A 23,694-nucleotide genomic window follows, 5' to 3' on the forward strand; every position below is an offset into this window, starting at 1 on the left:
AAAATATAATCGAATATGTTTTACTGTAAATATAAAGGTAAGAAGAGGAGAATAAAAAACTAAAAGAAAAGATGTAGAACAATAGGGAAAGTGATTTGAAAATGAAAGGAGTTTGAAGAGAGAGATAGAAATTTGACTGATTCACCCGAGGTCATCGGCTCAAAAAACGCATACAATCAAGGTGTTTTTTAATTATTTATAGTCTTTAAGATACAAATCAATTTGCATTTTACACAGAAACAAAGTAAACAAAGTATGTAAGAAATAACAAAAATATATTTATATATACATAGCATATGTATCATATCTACAGACAGTTGAAGTTGACTTTCAAAATGATTTTGAAAGTCAAAAATATCAACATCTGACAATAAACTATTTACAATAATGCCAGCCTAAAGTATAAGGAACATTGTATTATTGATAATCTGGTTGTTACATACGTACGTAACGTATGACTGCAGCTAAGGCGAGTTAATTTTCACGTGATAATTGTGAACGGAGACCAACGATTGGGAGTTGATTTTCCCCTTGATAATTTTATGAAGAAACAACAAGTTCGCCACCATACGTAGAGTAATTTAAGTCTAAAAATTGGGTTTGTTCAGGAGCTGTGTTTTATTAAGACTACGCACTGAAGAAACTCTTTTTTAACGATTGCAAGAAAAAAATAAGGACAGCATCAAAACGGAATAAGTTTGAAGCACAGGCCATATTCCATATCGGTGTGAAATATTCAATTCAAGATCTACAAAAGCTTTGAAGAAAATACTCAGTGAATTAAGATCGCGAGTTTAAGTAAATCTGTAAGAATATCCAGTATTATCATAGCACTTTTAATAGTAAATGTGATGTGATTAGCAAATGCAAGTTTCTCATCGAATATTACCATAGCTATCTCTAGGAAGGGCCCGCCATAGAAATTCGGCAATAGAGCGCGAACGTCCTATCGGCTGTGACATTTACCTTTCAGTAAATTGTGAAAATCACACGCTGTCAGTAAAACGTGTTGTTACTTTGGTGCTGTGAAGTGTCACATTTATGGAAATTTAGGGACAGCATGCCAGATAAATGTGTTGTGCCCGGGTGTCACAGTAATTACGCTAAAACAATTAAGGAGGAAGGATATGTAAAGGGTTTCCGATTTCCAAAAAAACAAGGACTTACGTGAACGATGGATTTGAGCTATCCCACGAGCCAACTGGGCTCCATTATACAGGTCAGCAGTGTGTATAAAACATTTTAAATTGTGTGATTTAAGTCATGTGGAGAAATACAAAGATGGGAGTGGAAATTTTCCTGAATATAAACGAGAACAACCCATTTTGTTTGAAGATGCCATTCCGAATTTTTTTTTTTCAAATCTTTCATTTTATTTGAATGACAACAAAGCTTCAAGGAAACGAAGAGATCCGGAAGAAAGAAGAGAAGAGTTTCAAAATCTGCAAAAAAGACAGAAAGACGCTGAAGAAAAACGCCACAAGGAGGACGACTTAATTAAAGATTTTCATGCTTTTTCTACGTCCATTAGGAAAAAGGTAAACAAAAGCAATTGGTCTATCTTTCAAAACAATGCATGTTGTTTGTTGTATAAATTAGATCTGGCTATTGCTCCAATACTTAGTTGCAGTATTAGAATAGATCAAAATTTTCATACTAAAGAACACATGAACGGAGGGATCTTGCCTAATGACATGTTAGTGTGTAACAACAACAAAATACGTATTTGGAGAAATGGTATACTTCGTCAGTGGGGTCAATTGTTTCAACTAGTCAAATTTTGTGACACTTATCAAGTTCCAGATAACAACAAAGAATTGTTAATTGCCCAAATTCGTGCTTCATTTGAACAATTAAAATCTACCATTCAGAATGATGACAGTAAAAGCTCGGAGGCTATACTACAGAAATTAGCATTTTTGCATGATCAAGTCTGTCTTTTATTTTCAAAGAAACTTAAATACAATGTAAATACAGTTTTAAATTCATTCTTGATATGCATACAGTCTGTCAAATGTAATGATGTAATTATGGTTAATAATATTTTATCTTTACCACACCTAAGATATTTGCAAAAACTGTCTGCTTCTTTTGCTGTAAATCCTGCTTGTGAAAAGGAGAATATCCATTTTTTAAAAGCATGTTACTAAAAGTCTTACAGAAAATGACAAAATTGTGAACCTATTAGTTGACGAAATTCATGTTAAGCAAAGTTTAGATTATAAAAGTGGACATATACTTGGTTTTTCGTCTAATAATTCCGAAAATTTAGCAAATAGTGTTGATGCATTCATAATCAGTTCTGCTTTTGGAACATTCAAAGAAGTTGTCAAATTAATTCCTGTCAAACTGGTGATAGGTTCAGAGTTGGTACAAATGACAAAAAAAAAAAAAAAAAAAAAAACGAAAATGTCAGGTCTCAAAACTTTATGCGTAATAAGTTATAACAACAGAATCAATCGTGTCATGTTTAATATTTTAACAAAAGCATCAGATTCTAAATATTATTTTCGTATTGAAGGCAATTCTTTAAAAATATTTGTACAATATGACAGTGTTCAAGTTTTTAAAAATATTCGCAATTATTGGCTGAATATAAGAAATGAAACCAAAACATTTCACATACCCTTTTGGCTTAGCTTAGATAAACCTCTGTCAAATACAGAATTAACCGTTATGCAGGGTGGTGATCTCATTGAGTCTTCGTTTTCAGAAATACGTCAGCTGTATGAGAAAGAAAGAAGTAAGCTGGTTAAATTAGCACCTCACTTGAAATTTTCATGTGTATGTCCTGACAATTTTGAAAGACAAAAGGTTAATTTGGTCGTTGACGTGTTTAATCAAGTTATTGTATCAGCGTTTTGTATGCTTTGTTTTGAGGGTATAGCATATTTTGTAAATCTCATTTTGACATGGTAGTCGATTTTGAACATCAAAAGACCTATGACACATTGTTGCAAAACAATTCTTTACAGAAACCGTTTGAGGATGCTGATGACATTCGGATACAGTTCCTCGACAGTTTTATGGCTTGGTTGGATTCGGCAAGTTGACCAAAGACACATATAATGTTTTGTATCACTGCACTTTCGTAATGAAAGAAATTATATTGTACTCAATAAGGGTTTTAAAAGTTAGTTATGTACTAACAGGCAAGTTTCAAACCGATAAATTGGAATCTCGTTTTGGTCAATAAAGACAGTTAGCAGAAGGAAATTACAATATCACAATAGCACAGGTGACAGAAGCTGAACGGAAGCTGAGGATCAAAGGTAAATTAGGACTTCGTTCCGCAATATATGGAAATCTTCCAATCTCAAGCGAAATACTGGATGATCATTGCGAATTTGTAAACAGTAAAGATGATATTGATAGTTTGTTTATTGGGATTCTAAACAAAGTCTATTTCAGCAGTGTTACATTAGATGATTCTGCATTTCTGTACATATGTGGGTATGTGTGTTTCAAGACAGCACACGAATTTAACTGTGATGCATGTAATGATATATTGATACAAAAGGACGAATCAAAAGATGAATATTTCACTAACATAAATCGAGGCATATTATCGGTACCATCAGATTTTATTGTAAGAGTATGCAAACATGTATTACCCAGCATATAGGTGTTAATATCTAAATAATATGAGAACAAGTTCATTTCAAACAATATACAGAAATTAGTCTTGCATCACTTATGTATATTAGGGATAAGCAGAGACAATAACATTCTTGATTGTTTGTATAATATTGTAAATTCCTGCCACCACAATGAAAAATTGGTAGGAAAAATTGGAATGTGTAATATTCTTTTGAATAACTATTCAAAATGAATGAAGCAATTTGTTGTAAAATAAATAGAAGGAAATTAGACATCCTTTCAGAATGAGAACGGTCTTCGATAGACTTACAGTTCTGGTAATTGCCAAATGTGTATAAATGTACTGTATGTATATTATCTACAATACTTATGAACATGGGCACCGAAGAAAATGTTCTAGGGGGCATGTCCCAGGTCGCTATATGAAGTTTGGTATTTTTTATTTGTATTAAGAAAATCTTGAGAAATTTGTTATAATATACATATACATTTTTGTGAGCCAGGAGGGCTTGGCCCCCACCTTCGGGCGACCGTGCTTATAAATACTTATGTAAATGTATATAAAACTAGAATATGACTTGTATATATCATCGTCACTCATACAGATAGCCTCAGTGCTGAAACGAACACTGAACATCAATTCAATTATCAACTTAGTGATATTAAGCCTATCCTGCTGTTCGTTTACCTCTCCTTATCAATATATTTTGTAACCTTATTTTACGAGTACTTCTAATTTTATGGATAGTTTTTATGTTATTCTAGTCAACTTGTTGCCATGATCCTTGTATTTTAAACATATCTTATTAATTATATTATATTAGTCAATTACTTTTTGATTATCCATTATTAACTTAAGTAGGTTACGCTATATTAACCGCTTGTTTATTTCGTTCAACAAGAAAATTCTATTTGTTTGTTGGACAAAAAAATAAAATTTGACAAAACGAAGTGAAGAAAAGAAAGAAAAACAACCTGCAGTGAAAGCAGAAAAATATTTGTCTCCGCGTTGCTCGCGATGAACGTCGAGTTTTGTGGGGAACAGCGTTGCCACACCGAAGGCCGGGGCCTTCCTAAAGACGACTATGATAATACTCCTAGGTCTTTATGTGTCGCAATAGGACTGTTATTAGTACACTATCTGTGATAAAGTTTATTTCTCTTTAAAGAAATATTAAGAATACAACATTTTTAAGGGTGTAGTTTTAAATTCTAAGTCGCACACCAGTCAGTATTTTTAGTAAGAATTTGTTGAAGTCGTAGGGCATCATCTATGGTAGAGCTCTTATGGAAAATTTTCAATCATGAACAAAGATATGAATGTTCGTAGATGGTAAAGACACAAAGGAAGGGAGATCATTCATGTAAAGAATACATCTCAGTGGTCCTAGAACATTACCCTGGGGAACTCCAGAAAGTACTGGAACAAATTTAGATGATGCATGTGTCATTGTAACGCCCCTATATTATCGTACTAAAGTTGTAAATATTAGTAAAGGTTACAAGGTACAACTTGTAAGAAAGCTCATTTGGCAACTCTGAAAAAGCATCATGCTCGCGGTTGCGCGCAGGGAATTCTTGGTACTAAAAGTCAAGATGTTTGATCTTTATGTTATGGTTGCGTCAGCCCTTCAACAAATCATGGTGGTTTCATAGAATAACGTACTCATCGGAACATCTACAGCAGGTTTAGAACTTTTATAACCATGTGGAAGCTCTTTATCGAACTTGGTCAACCGTGATCGAAGTAGTTTTGAAGAGAAATAGCAAAGAGTTGGGGGCACATTATTTTCTTTGTTCCACCACGTGAATCAGTGAATGTGTAACCTTTTGTACTAGTATATAGTGATCTTGTACAAACATATTCTTCGTCAGCTATTCTAGCATTGCTGCGAACGTTTCATCATGTTTTCCAAAATTGTTAAAGATCTTTTACTAGTGAAACTCAATATTTAATTATGTGCAACTAAATTCCAGTCAGTGGCCCCCAACCCAACGACACGGTCAACCTAGAAACACATTTTGATAAGTCATCTGACAGCTCTTCACATCAAACTACCATCATCTGTATTTACATGGTAAGAACTCAGTGTTTATTGTCGCTAATTCAGCATGAATAATCTTGTCGTCAAGCGTGTGACAATAGTAAGCAGGCCACCCTGCGTCATCAGTTTCTTGCACTGCAATTTATACTCTTGTAAGCAACTGTTCAATTTAATTATGCAATCATGAGATTTTATTTGCACAGTAATCTACTATGCAACAGCACGAGTGGTGTGAACTTCCCCTTATATGCGTGCAAAGTAAAGGTGAAAATGAAGTGAAGAATTTCCAGTTTGACAAACTGAATGAAACACTGAGTGCGTATAACTCTCTATATCCAGAGTCTTTGTAGATATTTATTGCTACCCTTTTTGTGTCCTTTTCGAGATTTTGGTTCTTCAACTCATGCTAGATGTGAACTCTAACCTACGAGAACCACAATGTACAGTGGCAACTTCGCAAGAATCATCCCATGTATTCCATGATGTGGGTAATGCACCTGCTTTTCTCTGCCCTGCCGAATTGCCTCGCAGTGAGGGCACTGACCATCAGCCGGTTTAGAAAATATTCATTATTGGGAAGATCCATAGTTTACCAGTAATCTCATCACTTCTCCAGTCTCATGCAGCAGATCAAAATAGTGTTGTTTCAGTGTGTGTTTAGTGCAATATTTTATTCTCTTAGAAGGTTTGTTTATTTGTGGAGTTCTCTCAACAATGTGCTCACCAAAGTGTGTATGTCTAACGTGAAAGTGAAGCATATTTCCTTAATGCTTATGAGGGTGGGTAAGTACCCAATGTCTGCCAAGCCTACCCTCGTAGTAGGCCATCCGCTTCGTACGGATGCCGTAATTGATTCACTGACGGTTTCAGTGACTTCTGTAGTAAGTTTTATGTGTGTCCATTTGGAACCAGTGTGTAAGATACGAACGTATCTCTGTTGCAGGAAATTGTGGCTATTCTGCATTATGCTAGCAGTGAGTTGAATACTTCATGGATGCATTATATGTAAAATATTACAAGAAATTTCTAGTTTTCCCATTATCATTATTTGTAATCTATGAGTATTTCTCATTGATTTAAGGTTTGTGTGTCCTTCTAGCATAGGTTGGTGCCTCCCATTGGTTCTCTCGTTTTGCAGTCAGCTGGTTCTTAGCTAACTTAAGTTACTGGGTGAAGTTATTTTGATCTCTCTCAAGTTCCTTTTATTTAATCTCTCCGCAGGGTATCCTAGCCACATTATCGAATCAGTAGAGGATTATAATGTATTATACTGATTACAATGGTTTTCATCTTATTTTAATTTGAGATCCTATTCTAAGTCCCTTTTCTTGTCCTCCCTTTCGTTTTCTACGTCCCCAGGTTTCATAGCCGTGATGCACACGTAGTTCATGTATGTTATTGACAAAGCATGATGTCTTTTCTAAGTACATGAGGTTAGTTTGATTATCTGCATTAAGTAAAAAGGGTACATATTTTATTCGGTAATTAAGTGGATAAGCATGTCTTGTCACCCGACTAGTCGTGGTTTATAATAAATGAGTACTCAAGCTAGCTATAATAAATATACACCGAAAGAAAAAAATGGTAAACTAATTAGTATAATCAGTGTATGCCTTGTTTACATTGGTGTCTTTCTTAAAGTAATTATATAATTGAGTCATTGTATTTTGTTCTTATTACTTACTATAAGTCATTATATTCACAAGCATATAAGATTACTACCAATATCTTTACTCTATTATTTTATGCAATTGAATGGAGTAATAATACTCATTCACACATGTTTGTTTACAAAAATGTCTCATATGTTAAGCAATATAGGTAAATGAAAACCTTATCTACCAGTAATCCCATTCTTTACTATTTAGAGAAGCCAAACCCAATTGAGTGTTTTAAATATTGGAATTTCAGGTTGTCTGCAAGTATGAATTTCATCACACAAGAAAAGGGCTGCTTTCTGTGCACTCGTAGAGTGTACGGGCAGTAGTCTCGCTTACGTCAGATTCGTTCGTCGTTGTCTCCATTTAAGTTCATTTCCATTACAATCAAGTTGTCTGGCTTTCCTTTTGTATTCCTGTGTTCTCATTAGTTCACAGGTGGCGACCCCTTTTGGTTTTATCATTAACTCGGTGCTCCGGCACTGAGCGTTAAACTTAGCCGTGGCTTAGCCAGGGATTAGTGCCCTCTGGGGCGCTACATCATCACAACACTTTGCGTACGATTAGTATATTACTTCCAGTCGCGAAGTTTCTGAGACATAGTTTATAGCATCAATAAGAAATTTTGACAGGTTGGTAAGATATGATTTCTGTTGCAGAAAGTCATGCTGCATAATATTCAAACGACCGGTTGTGAACTTGTAACGTCTATACTTAATGATTTTCTCGGAAAGCATTGCCAACGGAAAGAGAAGAGAAATAGGTCTATAGGAACAAACATCAGTTTTAGTGCCAGATTTTTAGATTAGGGAAATGTTAGTCTGTTTCCAAAGTTGAAGAAAAGTACTTTCTGTAAAACATCTATTAAATAAAAAGACCACGGGATAAGCAATTGGCGCGGTAATATTGCGAAGGAAGCTTATATAAATATTGTCGGGTCCAAGAGCACGATAGTCAGGGAGAGCTGACAAAGGTGACTTGACTTCAGGAGGCGTAGTAGAAATCGAAGATAGGGAATGTGAGCATACAGCTTCAGGAGCACAAAGAGGATTTGCTACCGTCTGGGTGAACAAATTTCTGTAAAAATAGTCATCGAATGATTCAGTTGTGTTCTCCCGTAACAGTGTTCCCAACATAGTTGACGTTCGTGGGCATACTAATATTATTTCTCCTTGAATTAATGAGAGACCAGAAGTTCTTAGGTCTCAAACAAAACGAAGTGTCAATGTTGGAGATGTAATTATTGTATTTTTTTCTAAGTAGGGACTTGTCGTATCGACAACGTTGCGAGAAACTATTGTAAGTAAATTGGTTTAGATGCTGTTTCCAGAGTGGCCACGCGAGCTTGTTGTTTCTAACACAAGACCAAATCTCAGCATCAAACCAAAAAGGGAACTTGGATGACTTGTGGTTTTGGGGGAACAAAAACTTCGACAGCAAGTACAAAGATATTAAGATAACTTTGGTATCAATGTGTTCCTTAAGGCTGAAGCTTTCAGCCGATATGTATTTGATGTATGTGAGGGGTCCAGGGCGGGGGAAGAGAAACTAACTGTTGTTTTGCATCAGGATTTTGGGGATGGCGTTCCTTCCCGTTTGTGGATAAACTCATAAAAATTAGTATGTGAGCAATAAAGCAGTCCATTATACGGTTCCCCCGAGAGTGTGGCTTGGTGATGCCAGCTTGCATTCTTGGTGCTCATTATGCTCAACACTGTAACGATGCACTTACTGACATGTGGTCATATAAACTTTTTTGCTTGTCTACCCATAAGGAATCCACCCCTGAAATGTTGCCGTTCCTTTTTGTTACACCCTGTATATCGGTACTCAAATTTTAACGTAAAGAAGCAAAATATAAAAGAAAGTATAACGACCAAAATAGAGAATACTGACTGTCCAGTACCTTCTACTGTGTTTATTCACGAACTGACCGAAAAACTGGAAACATTTCTTGTTAAGGTGCATGTCCTAGCATGACAAAAGAAAAAATGTCGTTCTATACCGAATCATTCACTGGACACTCACATACTGAATGAACAGAATATATACATGTAAACACCATAAAACTGAATGCACGGTTATTTGCAATATATTAATGTCTTGAACAAGGTTCCTATACTTAAAACTAACTTAACCTAAAACATAAAACATGCACATAATAGATGTAGACACGGGCCTGTAGCCAGCCCAAAAATGTAGGGGGCGGCTAAAGTTAGGGGAGACGATCCAACCATATTATAGTTCATCACCATATTATAGTTAATTTACAAGCCTACCGCGTAATTTTAGGAGGCAGCCAAAATTTAGGGGTACCCGGCTCCCCTAGACCCCCTGGATACGGTCCTGTGTATACAATCCAGTTAAAATGAATACTTCGGAGGGCAAAACTTTCATTGTTATCACTAACCACAACAAACCAGGATTTTTTTTAAAAAAAACGGTGAAAATTTTAATCATATTTATAAAATTAAATCCTTCACAGAGAGGAAGAGGGTATTCTATACGAATACTATTTTACTATGGCATCTCCATTCCGCTATAGTAGGTTACTATACAAAAATTTACTAACCATTTGTCGTATTAACTTCAATGCCACAATGAAGAAATAAAGATGAGATAGCGATAATTTAGGCTATTCGTATTGAGAATTTTACTTCACAAATGTATTCAAAATGGCTTGCTCTAAAGAACCGAGGTGTAAGCCTCACTATACTTATCATTGATTTTTTGTTTTAATTTACTATATTTAATCTTGTAGGTTTTAGGCATAATTATTGCCTTGCGCCGCTTAGTGTATTGACTTATCGTTGTTTGCAATCATTGCCCATCCAGCAATAAAAACGTCCAAAACCAGGACCTGACTGGCCCAGGTGGCTACGCGCCAATTGCCGCCCAGACAGGGACTAAATCAAATTGCCAAAAGAAAATTTTAATAAAGGGAGGAAGTCAGAAGGAAGAGAAAAAATGTGGAAAACGTGTGCGACAACTAAAGTCTTGTGAACATTCACGGCGGCAATCTGCATACATCAAGATCTTTGAGCTCTTAATTATAATTTTGTTGCGACACACGCCCCTTATAAAATAAGGATGGGCAACCGAACTTCAGAGCCATGTCGGTTCAAGCAAAAACAATAGTGAAATCCAAATCGCTTCCTATCCCGGAGTATAAAGGAGCCCAAAGTATACCGGCCTGATAATACAATTCTTTAAAGGTTAGTTTCTTGGGCCGGGAAAAGTAACAATTTGAAATACAACAGAAAGATATCTGAGATCACTTTTAAGATTTATAATATAATGGCGTCGAGTCGTCCCTCTATAATACGATCCCTTCGTTTTGCTATGGTTGAGTCACTCATGAGCATTTGCTTTTATCCTTCAATAGTTGCCAATTTTATCAGTCAAGAATTCGAGCTGCGGTCAGTTATTCAAAGTCTGTTACTGTAAGGTAATGTACGTCCTATGTCCTTATAGTGTCGTGTAGAAAATTACCGTGGAAACGGAGGTTAGTACTATTGTAACTAATAGATTATAAATTCGGACTTCTTGAATCTACAGGAGGGGCGAGTGAAAAGTTATTCAATTCTTTGTATATAATAGAAATGTTTCTTTTAAATAAAACAGTGGTTGTTGTAGAATCCGGTTTCACGTTTTTAGTCTGGTAGTCATTGAACTTTACATCTACATTGTTGGCAGGTCGAGAACAAAGTGTGATTCTTTTCGCGCCACTCCGCTTAACTTCTTTTTTCCTTAAACAATCACAGCGCAGTTCAGAACACTTGGCTGAAATTCTCTTTATCCAAGTGTTCCTTTCTGAAGTTTCCACAAGGAAAACATTGGAGATTTATGTACCTGTCTTCTGCGATTGGTGAACTGCTCTACATTTTTTTCAAATACAACAGAACGCTTTCTTCATTATATCAGTTACTTTTCACTTCTTCAATATTGTAAGAAATATATTTTCTCTCGTTTATTACAGCGGTGATTTCCACGGTTATAATTACAATATCAATAGTGAATGAGGAGTAAAAATGTAAAGGGTATCTTGCGGCAAAGTTTTCATTAGATCGAGAATTTATAATAGATTTTCAGTGGAAAGAAAATGAGTTAAAAAAAAAACAGGGACGAAAACCTAGAAGGAAAGATTGTAACAAAGTGTTTGTTACAAATGTAGGAACAAGAGGCTGTTGCTGTAGTTGGTCGTCAATTTTTGATAATTAGTGGTTCCTACCTGCGAGCGCAAGGAGAGTAAAACAGTTATTTACGAAATTAACTTTAACATAGCATGGTTTGATTTAGGGAATTATGGTGATAAAATTTAATGTAGTGGCGGGTACCTTTCGTTTAGTTCCGATAAGATGTTGCAAATTGAGCCTGAGGTCTCCTAGACCACTTTTTGAGCTCGATGTTGAATTACTTTTATTATAATATAATATAGACATTGATGTAATAGTTAGATGATCACCATATATCATGTGTATGTGAAAGGTGTATCAGGAAACTGATCAACTGTAAGATGTTTTATGTATTTTCTGTTTCCTTAAAGTATTTTCCTTTCGCTTTCTTTTTTCACACCCAAAAATAGTGACACTTGCTATTCGATAGAGATTTTCTTAGAATCTTTATTCAATACAAAGACTACGTCAGACACAAAAAATGAAATTAAAGTAAATCTATGATTTTAACATCCCACTAGTATGCCCGCTAGACTAAGGAAGACAGATGAAAGCAACTGAATGATGATCGAATGAGAATGTGGGAGAAAATGAAAGAAACCCACGAACATGATGTTGTCCATCAGAATCTTACTTCATCGAGAATTACATCAGATCCAGACATACATCATAGCAACAATTTTGTACTAAGAAAGTTTCTACCTAAAATCAAACCAAGTCTACCACACCACAATGATATCAACGGTAGGTATTTAACCAAATTAATACAAGGATAGTCATACATCTTGCAACATTCTCCCAACTAAATCAGCTGAGTGACATACTTCGTAATCAATCTTAACTACAAAAGTTCAAACTGGTTTAAGTGGTAGTGTGGCAAGTTGACAATTTAATACGGAAGCCACCTTTCCACCTGTAATTTTAACTAGTGAGGATGAATGCTGAACGACGTCTGATACATGAAATGGTACTGTGTGAATTCTAACTCAGACATAATGCTGTTGTAACATACTGGAACATTTGCGAGATGGAAAGATGAAGTAAATCATAGCACATCAACTCGTTGGTTCTGGATATTCCGCGTAGGTTGTAAAACTGTCGAAGATGCTGCAAGGTCAGGCTCAGGTTAACATATTTTTATGACATGACTCGTCATTGCAGAAAATCCATCAATCAGTACACAACTTTTGTCGAAACAATTCAGCATGTCCAGTTCACTGTAGTGTGTCATTTTCCGGTCACGTTATCAAGGAACCACACTGTGTCACATGAGCTGACTTCAGCTCAGGTCTAAAAACAACGGTCGTTTGTCAAGGACTTCTGCAAAACGCTTGTATGTTCATTTCATGAAGTAGATTGTCAAATACGCATAAACGTTTTTCTTTTATAAATTTGAATGTGGAAAATCAATATTACAGCAACAACTAACTTACAGAACCATTGTCAAATAGGGCCATACCAAGCATAAAGTTCTGCTCCGTGAGTGGTGAAACTACGAGTAATAATTCACTTTGAGTTCATGCCTAAATATCATATCATCAATTACGACCTTTATTCCGTTCAGTTGGACCAGATATATGCTTTACTCCGCCAAAACTTATCTTACATTTATAAACCAAAACCTCGCTTTCTTGGAACAGAATAACGGAAAATCACATTTGGCGCTAAAGACGCAACTTTGATGGGATTCAAGACTTTGATGGGATTGAACTTATGCCATATTTGGCATATAGTTGTCTCAAATGTTCCTTCGTATTAGTACCTGTATCGGTCCTTGGTGTACTTCCTCAAATCATGATGCTGCACCAACTAATAGGTGGTGGAAACAGCAGTGTCTAGTTTCTTTGCTATTAAGGACAAGGCCAGGTAGACTCACGGAATTGAGAAACTGGCAAGAAGTTAGCTACAAACAGTCCAACTTGAGATAATAACATTTGAATGTTAGCCTTTTTTAGTATTACTGGAATAAATACAAGTATGTTGTGTACCGGGATATTGTGGTCAATGGCCCCTCCTTCCATTTAGTTCCAGATTACATAATATAATGTTAAAATAGTGACACATGTTTCCATACTATTAAAATTTGAACATAAATTAGATGTAAAATATAATCTTGCTTTACTTCAACCTTAACTGCAAATTAGTCTGATAATTAATCTGAAAACTACATGAAAACTCAAATAAAATCATAATGTTATCAACATATTCTCTCTAAAGCATGCATTCTCTTTTGATTCATGCAACTTACAATACCTCTTCAGCCTGAGTGTCAGACTTAAAAGTTGAAACTTAAAATATAATCAATCTAACACCTCTTCAGCCTGAGTGTCAGACTTAAAAGTTGAAACTTAAAATATAATCAATCTAACATTCTTAGAAAGGTACCTAATCGATACCCCAATACCATAAGCTTAAAAATGTATAACCAAGCTCATAGTTGCAATGAAATAATCTGAACTTTCCGTATTTTCTCTCGATCTCTCTTTAGTGCACACCTTCTACTTAACTACTGTAACGTCCACCTCCACCTAGCTTCTTCAGGTCAAACCCAAATCGAGAGTGTTTGAAAAAAAATAACAATAACAAAAACTGTCGATTTGAACTCTTTTAGATAAAGCCTTGCAGATGGGACTTGCGCATAGGATCCTCCTCATCCCAGATCAATGTAAAGCTAACAATATAATCCAATATTCCTTGTGCAAATCAAAACAAATCAGGATAGACATATATATTTATAAACAAAATAAACACAAGGATTCAATTATCAATAACAATTTTATTCAACCAGAGAAAGTGGTTGTGTATATGCGTTATTGCGTTAGAATATAGCATAAACACAAAAGGATTAACAAAATATAAAATTACAAAATATGAAATGTACATGAATTTTAGCTATTTAATTTTGATTAAAATTGGTCGTTTCAGATAACGTGTTGTATCAAAGTTAAAAATTTCCAATTCAGAGAAATAGCGAATTCTCAAAAATGTATCAAATTCTTTTCAATTAATTTAGTCAAATTCACGAATCAGCAAAAATATAATCCTATAGGACAATTCTTGCGAATTATCTAAGAAAAACTCCAGTCTTAATTCTGAACAAATGTTTGCAAAACAATCAACTAATTGAATAATATAATTAGTATTTACTCTGAGTAACAAAAAAGTCTTTCAAAATACTAGTCATTTTAAGTATTTAATCTGACAACAAATTTTCTTTATTATCTATGAACATCAGCATATAAATATATTGTCGGCTCATGAATAATATTTCAACCTGACAAATCTTTTACTACTAATGACTCAATTTCGCAATTCATTTATTAAACCAAAGCTTAATTTACCAAATTTATTCTCCATTTAAACATTTACTTTTTGGAGAAAAAGAAAAAATATCAATTCTCATCGATTATTCAGGCTTAAATGTGTCTAAATCGAAATAAATAACCATTAAATAACTGAAAAACAAGAATGGAAGAAATATTGGGTCACTATTCAATAATCCATTTAATTTTCCTCTAAAAAAATCCAGCTCAAAATTTTCTTGCCAAATCTGGGGAGGTTGATTACCAAGAAAAGAGCACTATTAGGGAATATGTATCAAATTTCTATCCTAAACAAGGCGGATATTCGAGTCACAATCTGACAATACAAAAACATGAAACGTGACACAACTACTTTTCGTTTATTAACAAGCAATTCACACTCACCTTATTTGATGTTCTATATTTTACCACCATTCAATGCAATCAAAGTTGTAACCTTCGGCTCCAGTCAGACTAAACTTTCCTGAACCTTAGCATTCGACAATTTGGTAGATTGAGTGCCAATGAATGAATTACCGTTGCCATTCACCCGAGTTTTCAAAGCTACTAAGTCAACAACATTTTCAAAAATAAATATAAATATCGAATTAAATACAGGTTTTAGCTGGTAAAACTCAAGACCAATCATCCAGACACAAATTAAACTTTCAACATTTGTCCACCACACAAGTACGATTCTCCACATACAAGGTTACCATAAAAACTTGAAGTAGCCACTATATCACAGACTCCTGTGATTACAAATTCACAAAATAAATTAATCTGAATATTAAACAGCACTGAATAAGTAAAGCATCACTTTACTGCTGGCATTTAAATTCCCCCGAAATAGGCCACCTCGACTTGGCTCCAATCTCTTTTTTAGAGATTGACGTTTTAACAAAATATCATAAAACTCACAGTTGGACATTTATGTTGAAGTCTCACTTCTAGTAATATAGCACACTTAATAATAACTATGTCTTTCATTTCTTTGGCACTATGTTCCAAGTTGCCCCATGCTCCATAGAATAACGAAGCACTTCCAACAACTAGCCAAACGATCGAAAAGTAGTAAGGAAGATTAGGGAACAAGTCAGGTAACACAGAGTGTTACGCTGACTCGAAGACAAAATCGCGTGACCAAGCCACGCCCCCTCCTACGCAATTTCATTCCTTTTTCTCTCTCACACAGCAAAACTCTACGAACCAAATCTTTCTTTTTCATTCATTTCATTTTTAAAAGTAACAGTCCTAAACAATGACCAGTTTAAATACAATGAGCCTTATTCAGAGTCATTTTGATGTCTGATTAAAGCCATACTACGGGGTTGACTAACGGATGGTTATCAAATTGTATTTAGAGTCTCTGATTAGGAGGTAGTATTTGACGAAGTCAATAACATGTGACTAATTAATCTAGAGCAGAGGCTAATCTTTTCTCCACGGCTTAGCGTGCGACACAACATTACGTATTTCGTATTTCATGTGTATTCATTTATACAGACTACGCGTGCGCTGATTTACTTTTCCGTAGTTGCCACATTTATTTTTCTATCCCAATGCATTGGGGTTATGTAAGTTAATCTTTTTAGTTGTACTCAAAGTAGACTCTGAATACCAAAAAGTACACCTTCCTTAGTAAAGAGTTAAAATGCTACTAACTAGTATGTGACTAACACTCGGTTAACGAATTCTCTCTGAATACCACCCAATGCAATTAATTAATGACTAATAATTGTTAAACATAACAACATTCAGAGTAATTATAACCAAATATTATTTATTGACACTCCTTACTTTTACTTTTTTATGTAATCCTTGGACGAGTCCATTTCTCGTAGGTACAGGCAGCTCAAAAATGATAACTCGTTACACTACACTTAGGAGATCAAAGTGCATTGTTGTTCCTGGTTGAAGAAGAGGGTCTAACAGCGATTGTGTAGTCTGCGACACTTATCACGAGCGGAGTTCTGTCTTCAGTTATGTAGATGTCTATACATGAGCTTCCACATTCTACTTTTAATTCTAAATGAGTGGACAAGACAGTGCTCAACTCTGCCAACTGTGATTTGTCTCTGTTTCCCACATAACATTTCGATTTCCAGTTCCACAGGACATACATTTCGAAATAAGTCATTTTCTAAGAATTATAATGCAATCCTTCTTGATAATGCTATTGGTTTGAACAACTGTGGAACAAGAGATGAAAAAATATTTTTAAGATCTGTAAATATTTTGGTCTCGTTAATTACTTAATAACCAGTAGTTATCTTCTAGCTATAAAGTCGAGCTTTCCATAAATATACAAACAATTTAAACGGCCATTAAAACGATATCAGTTTCAACATTAAGCTCAAAGTTAAGCTTATCAACATTTTTTTTAAAATTGAATAAATTAAAGACAATAAAATATGTTTAAAATGTAGAACGTTCAGTTTGCAAACATTATTCTAGCCCAGAAATTAATGTCCGTAGTTTCTAAAGTCATAATTATTATGTGTACAAATTTATTCACTTTACGGAGATCTTAAAGCAATTATTAGTTCATATCATATCGTTTAGCAGATACTACCTGGCTTCCTTTCTACATTTTCATATCCTTCTTTGTTTTCAAGTTGTTGACTATTTTATAAAAAAAGAGGATCAGCCTAGATGAGAGTATTAAGAAGGGACTCAATTACTATATTCAAAGCTATTACTACTGCTACTATTATATTCCTATTACCAATAATAATGGAAATAATAAGTTTAATCTTGATTACTCTCTTTTGTTTTAATACTTAGCATCTTATGACAAAACACATACATAAACTCACCATACAATCTTCTATTTTAAGACTCCAGCTCGTTGGAATACAGAAACACAACAAACTGTGGTTATTGTCCACGACTCCAGAGGTATGAGAGTACATTGGTCTAACAAGAAAGTCATGAATATGGAACTTCCTGGTCTGCCAACTAACCCACAACTATATTATTCTATCGGAGTGTATCGAGACACAATAAGACCCCTGTCGAGTGTTAAAGGTAAGATCTGTTTTGCTAATGATAAAAAAATACTGCGGCTAACGGTAATTTAGTGCAATAGATTTCAGAGTTAAAATTAATCAATAAGTTGTTCAAATAATATACTAGTTCTTGAGGTCATTATCCCTCGTTAGTCATAACAAATTTTCTTCTTTCAATAATACGAACAATCATACTGTAAAAATTTAATACATAAGTATTATCCACTTTTACTTGTTTTTTCGAAATGTCTAACTGTTGTAAAAAAAATCGTATCATAAGCATAACGATGAAGCACAATACGAAGTTGAAACACAAATAACATTAGTTTTGTTATAAAACTTACAGGAAATATAATGTGCATATCTGTGTTGCTTGTTTTCGTTCTATACACCATAATGTTTATTTCAGTAAAAGTTACCAATTTACCACTGATTAAAAAATCGCGTGATTATAAATAACCTACGGATTAGCTTGATATTCTTAGAGATAAAAAGTGATTAAGTGAATTGGTATACCTTAATGAAAGTGGCAGCTTCGACGTAATTGTTCCGTCGGTATAAAATACATATTTTAAATAATTTGCCAATTTAAAAATTCGAAGTAACATATTTTCGATATATCATCAACACTCTATCTAAAAAAGGCACCAAACTAATCCTTACGAATTAAAACTTCGATCGAAAACACATTATAGAATATAAAATGTCAACATATATATATATATATATATATATATATATATATATATATATATATATATATATATATATATATATATATATATATATATATATATATATTTAAATCCCTCTACCAATATAGAGACCGTTATAAAACGTATCCTTTTTGCAACCGGTAGAACGGCTGGAGTATAGAAATTTGTTTTTGGATATATCGTCTATAGACATTAAGGATGACACCGTAGTCAACTTTTTTTCTTCAAAATTGATGCATTTCTGTCTGTTCCCAAAGTGGCGTTCTTCTGGAGACAATTCACTCAAGTACCTTTTCGGAGTCCAGTATAGATGCTTTTTTGCGTACAGTTTCAGGCAATTTCTGCGCCCATTCAAGCAGAAGTACCAACGTTTGCTTGGGCGTCGAATTAGCCTTACAATGAAGCAGACTTCCGGCGAAGCTGTGTATAGATGCTTTACGCACCTCTAGTTATGGTAGCAGATATGTATGTAATTTTCTGATGGAGCGACGAGCTCTTTATGCTGTTCCTTCAGCTTTTTACTATATACAAGGAGTATCAGACCACCCGTCCCAGGCACTTTTCTCGCCTCGTAGTGCATGTAGACACTTCAAACAAAAAATGAACTACCAAATCGTATGTGAAGAATCAAATAGTGGTGCTTCCATATCCAGTGGCGTAGCGGGAATACTTCCACGGGGGATCAACTTCGAAAAATTTATATGGAAATTTTTCTTCAGTTTCGATTTCTTTGGAAGTATTATAGAAAACAAGCAATTTTGCAGGAAGCACTTTTAGTTAAATTCTACGGTTTGACATCTATGTGTGTTATTTGTTGTTGAATTGCTATTAGACCACCCGTCCCAGGCATTTTTCTCAGTTCGTACTTCGTAGTGTAGGTACACTTAAAAAAAATGAATGCCAAATCGTAAGTGAAGAATCAAACTGTGATTCTTTCATATTCAGTGACGTAGCGAGAATACTTCTCCGGGGAATGAACTCCAAAATTTTAAATGGAGAGTGGTACCAATTTCGATTTATTTGGAAGTATTATTGAAAAGGAAAACTTTTACCGGAACATTTTCCGTTAAACTCTCCGGTTTGACATCTATGTATTATTTGCTGTTGAATTGCAACTAAGAACAACAGTTTTAGTTGGTAGTGACTCCAAAAGAACATCAGATAGCACATGTTCTATTAAATAGTTGTTGAAAACGCTTTATAACATTTAGTATCAAACGTTAGGGCATATCTCGTCTACTTATCAACAAACGAAAACAATATTACAGGACAGTACTAGTTTAAATTTCGGAATCTTAACCAATTTAAAACAGAAAAACAGAGAAAAACACTCTTTGGTTTTAAACTACGTATGAAAGAAATTTGGGTGTAAAGTCCAACAACTCCGCTCCAAAAAAATCAAACTTACGAAATCACTGACACTCTCTTAGTCTTCTTAACTTATGTAAACATTTTAATAAATCACTTTTCGGAACTCATTGCACAAACAATTGTTCAAGAATAATAAAAATAAGCAAACTGAAGATAATAAATAAAATAAATAACATGAACTGCAAGTTCTGAACATTCTCACCAAAATATCGTACTCCCCCCTAAAAAAATAAAACACAATAAATGTTCAAAGGATCGTCCAGCACGTGCGATGCACATTCGAATGCGCACCGGGACATTGCAGATTGCTCTTAACACTTCATTTCCTCTTAGTCCATGGCAAACATTATAGATCTTGTTCATTATGTCTTCCCTTGTAGTAGGACGCTCTTGCTAAACCAGCTCCTTGACACGTACCCAAAAGAAAAATCAAGAGGAGTCAGGTCCGGAGAACGAGCTGACCAGGAAACGGCCTCCTCTTCCAATCCACCTGTTTGGAAATAAATGAGCAACAGTTTGTCCGGCAACTGTTGCAAAATGAGCAGAGTAAACGTCTTGTAATCACATTATTTCACGAGTTACTAATGAGACCTCTTCCAAGCGCTCACAAAGAACATCTGACAAATAATTAGCGTATCCTACTTCTGTTAAAGTACCTTCGAAGAAATAAGGACCAATTTGGCCTCCCACTATACCACGTCAGACATTTAGACTCCAGATATGTTGATTGTCAACTTCACGTACCCAGTGAGCATTCTCGCTGGACTAGTAGTGAGCGTTGTGTACGTTGACCTACATTAATCTTGAAGGTCACCTCATCCCTACACAGAATGTTGTGGTGAAACATGGGTTCCTGTCGCTCAGCCATTGACTCCAGATGGTTATGGAAATCTTGTTCTCGGAGTTTTTGGTGCAGACGAACATGATAAGGATTTAACGCGTTATTGTGCAGAGTCCTCCAAATCATTATGTGGCTCATAGCAGAATTCCTAGCTAATCGTCCTTTTGAGATTTGGGGAACCATAAAGACTGCATCAAGGATGTCGGGAGACCGTTTATCCTGAACATGTCACCTGATCTCCAGACGTTTGTTGTGGTGAGGATGGACGTGCCCAATCCTTTGCACACAAAGTACCGATCAGATACTCGTGAACGTTTGCGGACAGATATTCAGTGTCTGTGAATATCTGAGGGTTCAGTGAATATATTCTGGTGAAGGCAAATCGGTTGAGAGCTACGTCCATGTGACATACTTTTTGGTGTGCCTCTGAAACAAGATGCGCTACATCGTATTCGGATGTCTTTACTCCAGCATTCTTGCGCATCCACAGTGAACAAGCATCATTGTATGTGTCTTGAAATGGTTTCATAAAACACCTATCAGTGAGTTGAGTCTTGTGAGTGATATGTGGAGGAGTACTGAGCAGTGAATCTTGTGATCCCTCGCATATTTAATCACTTTTAGTTCTTTATGGCTGCCATGTCCATCAACAATTAGCAGAACTGGGATGTGAGGGGAAGGATGACAGAATTTTACAAAGTGTTGCAACGAAGTTTAAAAAATATCAGTCGTTATCCAATCAGTACTTTGTGCTACAGCAATACTCTCAGGTGGAGTATCAACAAACAGTCCCTCACTCTTCTTCTGGCGCGGAAATACGACTATGAAGAGGGGTAGTACAAACTGACCAGTAGCACTCACGCAGAATATCAATGTTATATTCCGACCTCTTTCGCCCGACGTAGGATTGCCAGATTTTGTAAGCGAAAAACCCGGACACCAATCTCACGCTATATAGCCATTAAGATCACGGTTCCTACTCATTTGGTAAGAATCTATTATACCAGTCTTTTCAGATTAGTAGCTACTTACAATTTTCCAGTTCATTCTTTTTATAAACAGTTAGCACAAATGAAGCCCCACAAAGGATGTATAAAAAATGTGGAGAGGTAACGGGAGAGTTGCCTGGTGACCCTTTTTCCAAATTCCGAGATTTTGTGTTTAACAGGCCCTAAATATTGCGCCAATTACGACACACTCTCCCATTTATGATTGAAGAGATACTCTTTTCTTTGTTGCGTCATCATTTGAGTCAGAAATACTACCTTCCGTTTTCAGGTAAGAAATGCTAGTTCTTGCGGGCTGATTTTTTTTTCAGTCTGAAGAGCGAAAACAGGAGTCCTGAAAGCCTTTTTCGGGACAGTTAATTCTTTCATTGAAAACCGGGAAGTCTGGCAACCCTAGCACGATTTCAACTTGCCCAGAACTCGTTTCCGTTTTTCACATATCACTTTAGAATTAATATGAACACACGATAAACCAATCTCATGAGCGTTCAGTATTCGTGATGGTGGGAAAGAACATTTCTTAATCAGTGTGCACTAATTTGTATAGAACTTTGCAATTTGTTCCTTATTGAAACTTGTTCACGATATTCTTACAGGTCGCGGTTTCTCAGTGGTAGAGCGTTCACCTCTGCTGCATAGAGTTCTTGGTTCGTTCACAGCTCCGCCAAGTGACCTTTGTGGTGGTCATTTCTCATCATTGCCGTCTCCATTAGCCTAGCCGGCATAAGCGTTTGAAATAAAACTCAAAGATTTAAATATACTTGTAGATACAGGTGTTCTAACAAATAAATTGGGAAGTCACTTCTTAAACTCGTATAAAAACCTTTCACAGCACTCTGTTTATCTTTGTTGAACCTGTCATTGATATTTAGTTCTTCAGCTAAGTCAAACTATCTTCATTTATTCTTACCGTGAGAATGACATTAAACGATCAGCTAACTGTTTTACATGGCATTTCAGCTCTTTTCCATACATATCGGGGAAAGTATTTTCTCAAATCCTAACTTACGCGCAACAGGTAATTTCATTCCTTGCTTTCGCTGTGACAGTCTGTGTTGCAGAGAAGTATTTCAGACACCAAATCTATGTATCAAATGCCATGTGAAGCAGTTATCTGATCGCTTAATGGCATTATCATAATAAGAATACCTGAAGCTAGTTTGCTTATTTGAAGAACCAAATATGAAAGCATCACCATTTGTTGTTTGAAGTGTATATGGGCACTACGAGCCGAGAAAAAGCCTGGGACGGTGTGATCTGATACACCCTGTATACATGTTACTTTAAAATTTCTGCATAATTCCTGAAATGGGTTAAGTGAAATAACATCTGAGGTTTGAAAACATTTCTTTCAGTTTCAAACAGTGATCAGTTCTTTGAAAATAAAACGTTTACTTTCCTTTAAATGGGTGAATATGCAACTGAGGTAAACTGTATGGCTTTTATTCTTCAAATGTAATTTTCTGTTATGTAAAAGTAAAGCGTTGACTTTCATTTATATATCTACAGAATACTTCAAAAGTGCTGTAATATACAAGAAATTGGTAAAACTGAATTTGTGGTAAAAATGTGTGAGAACAAAATTTTTACAATTTTAAACATTATGTTCACTTTTGTATATATTAAGTGTTTCCGAGGTTCTCAACATAGTTTCGTTGGGGTGAAAGTCCGTGGCCATAGAAAAAATTGTTGAATATGAATCTCAACTAAAAGTTCATAAGAATAAAAGTTTAGCAGTTTCAACCGTAGGTTTTAATTAAAGCGGGTTGCAGGACATTTTAGATACCGTATTTACGCGAGTCTAAAACGTCCTCAAATGTGAGACAAAAAAAAAAAAAAAAAAAAAAAAACTACTCGGCATTGACTTTTAAGAATGAAAAAGATAAATAAACATGTGAAAACACAATGAACATTTTTCGTCTTCCATTTTGTTTCCAATTTCCGGATAAAACAATTTCCCATTTTTCG

The 23,694-nt window shown here is 35.1% G+C and overlaps 1 protein-coding gene across 1 annotated transcript in view; it reads left to right on the top strand.

Annotated features, from left to right (window-relative positions):
- Positions 1 to 17,863, top strand: part of LOC145669861 (uncharacterized) — a 206,370-nt gene extending 188,507 nt beyond the window's left edge. The window contains exon 4 of the mRNA XM_081738207.1: positions 17,621 to 17,863. Coding sequence (XP_081594333.1) covers positions 17,621 to 17,863 — 243 coding nt within the window. The remainder of the gene's footprint in view (positions 1 to 17,620) is intronic.
- The last annotated feature ends 5,831 nt before the right edge of the window (positions 17,864 to 23,694 follow it).

Source organism: Thermobia domestica, chromosome 14 (assembly GCF_964235325.1).
Source record: "Thermobia domestica chromosome 14, izTheDome1.hap1.1, whole genome shotgun sequence".
Lineage (NCBI taxonomy): Eukaryota > Metazoa > Arthropoda > Insecta > Zygentoma > Lepismatidae > Thermobia > Thermobia domestica.